General features: G+C 38.7%; 1 protein-coding gene across 2 annotated transcripts in view; it reads left to right on the forward strand.

Annotated features, from left to right (window-relative positions):
* LOC118328255 (dynein heavy chain 12, axonemal-like) overlaps positions 1-2,551 on the forward strand; it is a 10,580-nt gene that overhangs the window by 5,230 nt on the left and 2,799 nt on the right. Inside the window, exons 5-7 of one of the 2 annotated variants that reach the window (XM_035661892.1) lie at positions 152-310; positions 1,011-1,256; positions 2,288-2,459. In XM_035661892.1, the coding sequence (XP_035517785.1) occupies positions 152-310; positions 1,011-1,256; positions 2,288-2,459 (577 nt within the window). The remainder of the gene's footprint in view (positions 1-151; positions 311-1,010; positions 1,257-2,287; positions 2,460-2,551) is intronic. The other variant, XM_035661891.1, reaches the window with a different exon arrangement.

Here is a 2,551-nt window from a genome sequence, read left to right on the forward strand (position 1 = left end):
AGGTTGGACTCCTCTCCACGAAGCAGCAGCTCAGAGCAACCAAACCCTTCTGGAGCTCACATTCAAAGGTTTGTATTCACTTTATACTCATTAATGAAATAAAAGTGTGATGATAAAGAGGTTCATCAAATCAAATAGGTCAGTTCTCCAGTTTCAGGCCGAGCCTCTGTGAAGAGTCGTACTCTTCAGGGTCAGACTCCTCTCTTCCTGGCAGTAGAACGAGGTCTGATAGCAAACGCCTCCATCCTCCTCCAACATGGAGCTCTGCCGGACAGCCAGGACAAGGACAAGGACTCACCGCTGTTTGTAGGTAGGCTGACTCAACAGTTCACTGCCTCAAAGCCTGTTAAGCTGTTGTGGCCAAAGAAGAGGTTAAATGTCCACTTTGACTGTGGAACTACTATTATTATGACTCCTGCGTTAATTTCAAAGCAGGATTTTACTGTTGTAGTTGGTTGATGTGAAGCTCATTTTAAAGGTCCGGTGTGTAACATTTAGGAACGGACAGTCGCGTTTTTCTTAAGTTTAGTTTTAATTTATTTGAGTTGTAATCTGACACTTCACCACTAGATGGCACTAATTCCTACACTGCAACTATTGGTTATGTCTTATTATGGATGAATCTGCTGATCATTTTCTCAATTCATTGTTTGGTTTGTTAAAATCTTAAAATAGTCAGAAAAGACGTCACAATTAATAAATTAAAATAATAAAAAGTAAAAGCAGTAAATCCTCACATTTGTGAAGCCGGAGCCATGAAATGCTTTTGCATGAAAGGGACTATTGTGATTATTATTGAATAGTTGGCAATTAATTCTAAATATGAATTGACTAATTGATTAATAATTATCTTAAACTTACCAATTTATAACAGAATATTGTGTTTTATAAGCACTTAATATGTTTTTTATGGAAATATTTTATTTGTACAGTAACCAGTAACTAATGTGAATGAAAGAAAATGTTATATATAAAGTTTGTGCTTTTGAGTTAATGTACGCCCTCTGCAGCCATCCGTTCAGAACGCACTGACCTAGTGAAGCTGCTGCTCCAGTGGGGCGCCATGGTGAACCAGTCGGGCAGCCATGGTCGCCGACCCCTCCACGAGGCCGCACGGCGGGGCAAAATTGAGCTGGTGAACCTGCTGCTGTTGGCTGGAGCACATCCAGACCCTCGCAGCCACTACAGCCTCACACCGCTGGCACTGGCCGCTCAGGGAGGACACCTGGAGGTGGTGGAGACTCTCCTGAGGAAAAGTGAGAGAGTCAGTTACTCTCACTATTATACTATAGTACATATCTATATATATACATACATTTATCAGGATTATCTCTTTAACACTTAAACTGGATATGGTACATTAGAACTGGAGCAGATGGTAAATGGATCTGGGTGCAGGGACTGTATGTATAAATTATTGATTTGGGGAGGAATTGAACTCCTGCAGTGTTTTATATTTCAAAATATTATATATTAAGTTGGTCCAGTTGGTCTGATTTTAGAAGTCGGGTTGATAGATTCAGTTAGAGGTTATTCAACTATAAAAAGAAAACGTGACTTAAGTTAAAATCATTCTAGCAAAAAAGTACATTTCTCTCAAATTGGTTTTAGGCTTTCCAAATATAAATTCAGTGTATATTTCAACATTTTTAATACACTAACACCACTTAAAATCACATTTGTTTGTTATTAATAGAAACCTCTAATAATCTGTGTCCTTTACTGACTTATCTTTCAATTGTAGCATATTTTAAAAGAAAATATTGACTGTAAGTTTGTAGTATTGTTTCAACCCTGAACATCAGACCAGTTTACTTACATACTCAGGACAGAAAATCAATTTGGATTTGGTTTGTAAACATAAACTGCTTAGCATAGCTAGCAGGCTAATAACAAACACTTCTCCTTCTCTGCTGCTTGTATTAGCTCACCTGCAGTTCCTCAGTGGTGGAAAGAACATCTACTCAAGTATTGTACTTATGACTTTGATATTTACCTTCTTTTTTTGCTGCTTTATACTTAAACTTCACTTTATTTGACAAACATTGTATTTTTTCCTCAACTACATTTATTTGATAGTTACATTGTATGTTTGGATTTTAAAAACAAACCATATAATCAGCTGATAAAACTAAACCAATGCATCAGTAACAATATATAACTCTGACAAGGATTAATCTTTCTCCTAATGATACTTTAATATAACGTCCTGTGTAAAAATGTATTATGATGAGCTGCAGTTCAAATGAGGCTTCATTAGATAAATAAACTGGATATTTTCCCGCAGGGGCCAACGTCCTGTCCCAGGCGGAGGATAAGGCATCCGTATTGTTCGAGGCGTCTGCGTCTGGAGATCCATCTGTCATCAGTCTCTTGCTGGAATATGGCGCCGACCCGAACGTGCCCAGACTCACAGGACACATGCCAATCCACCGCGTGGCACACCGAGGACACCTGCAGTAAATGAGCTCATCATTGGCTTTACTCCGCAAAGTAGTTACAAACTACAGCATCAGATCAATGAAGTGGAGGTTTCTGTGTGTGTGTGTGT

Source organism: Morone saxatilis, unplaced genomic scaffold, assembly GCF_004916995.1.
Source record: "Morone saxatilis isolate NCDOM2014 unplaced genomic scaffold, NCSU_SB_2.0 Contig18, whole genome shotgun sequence".
NCBI lineage: Eukaryota > Metazoa > Chordata > Actinopteri > Moronidae > Morone > Morone saxatilis.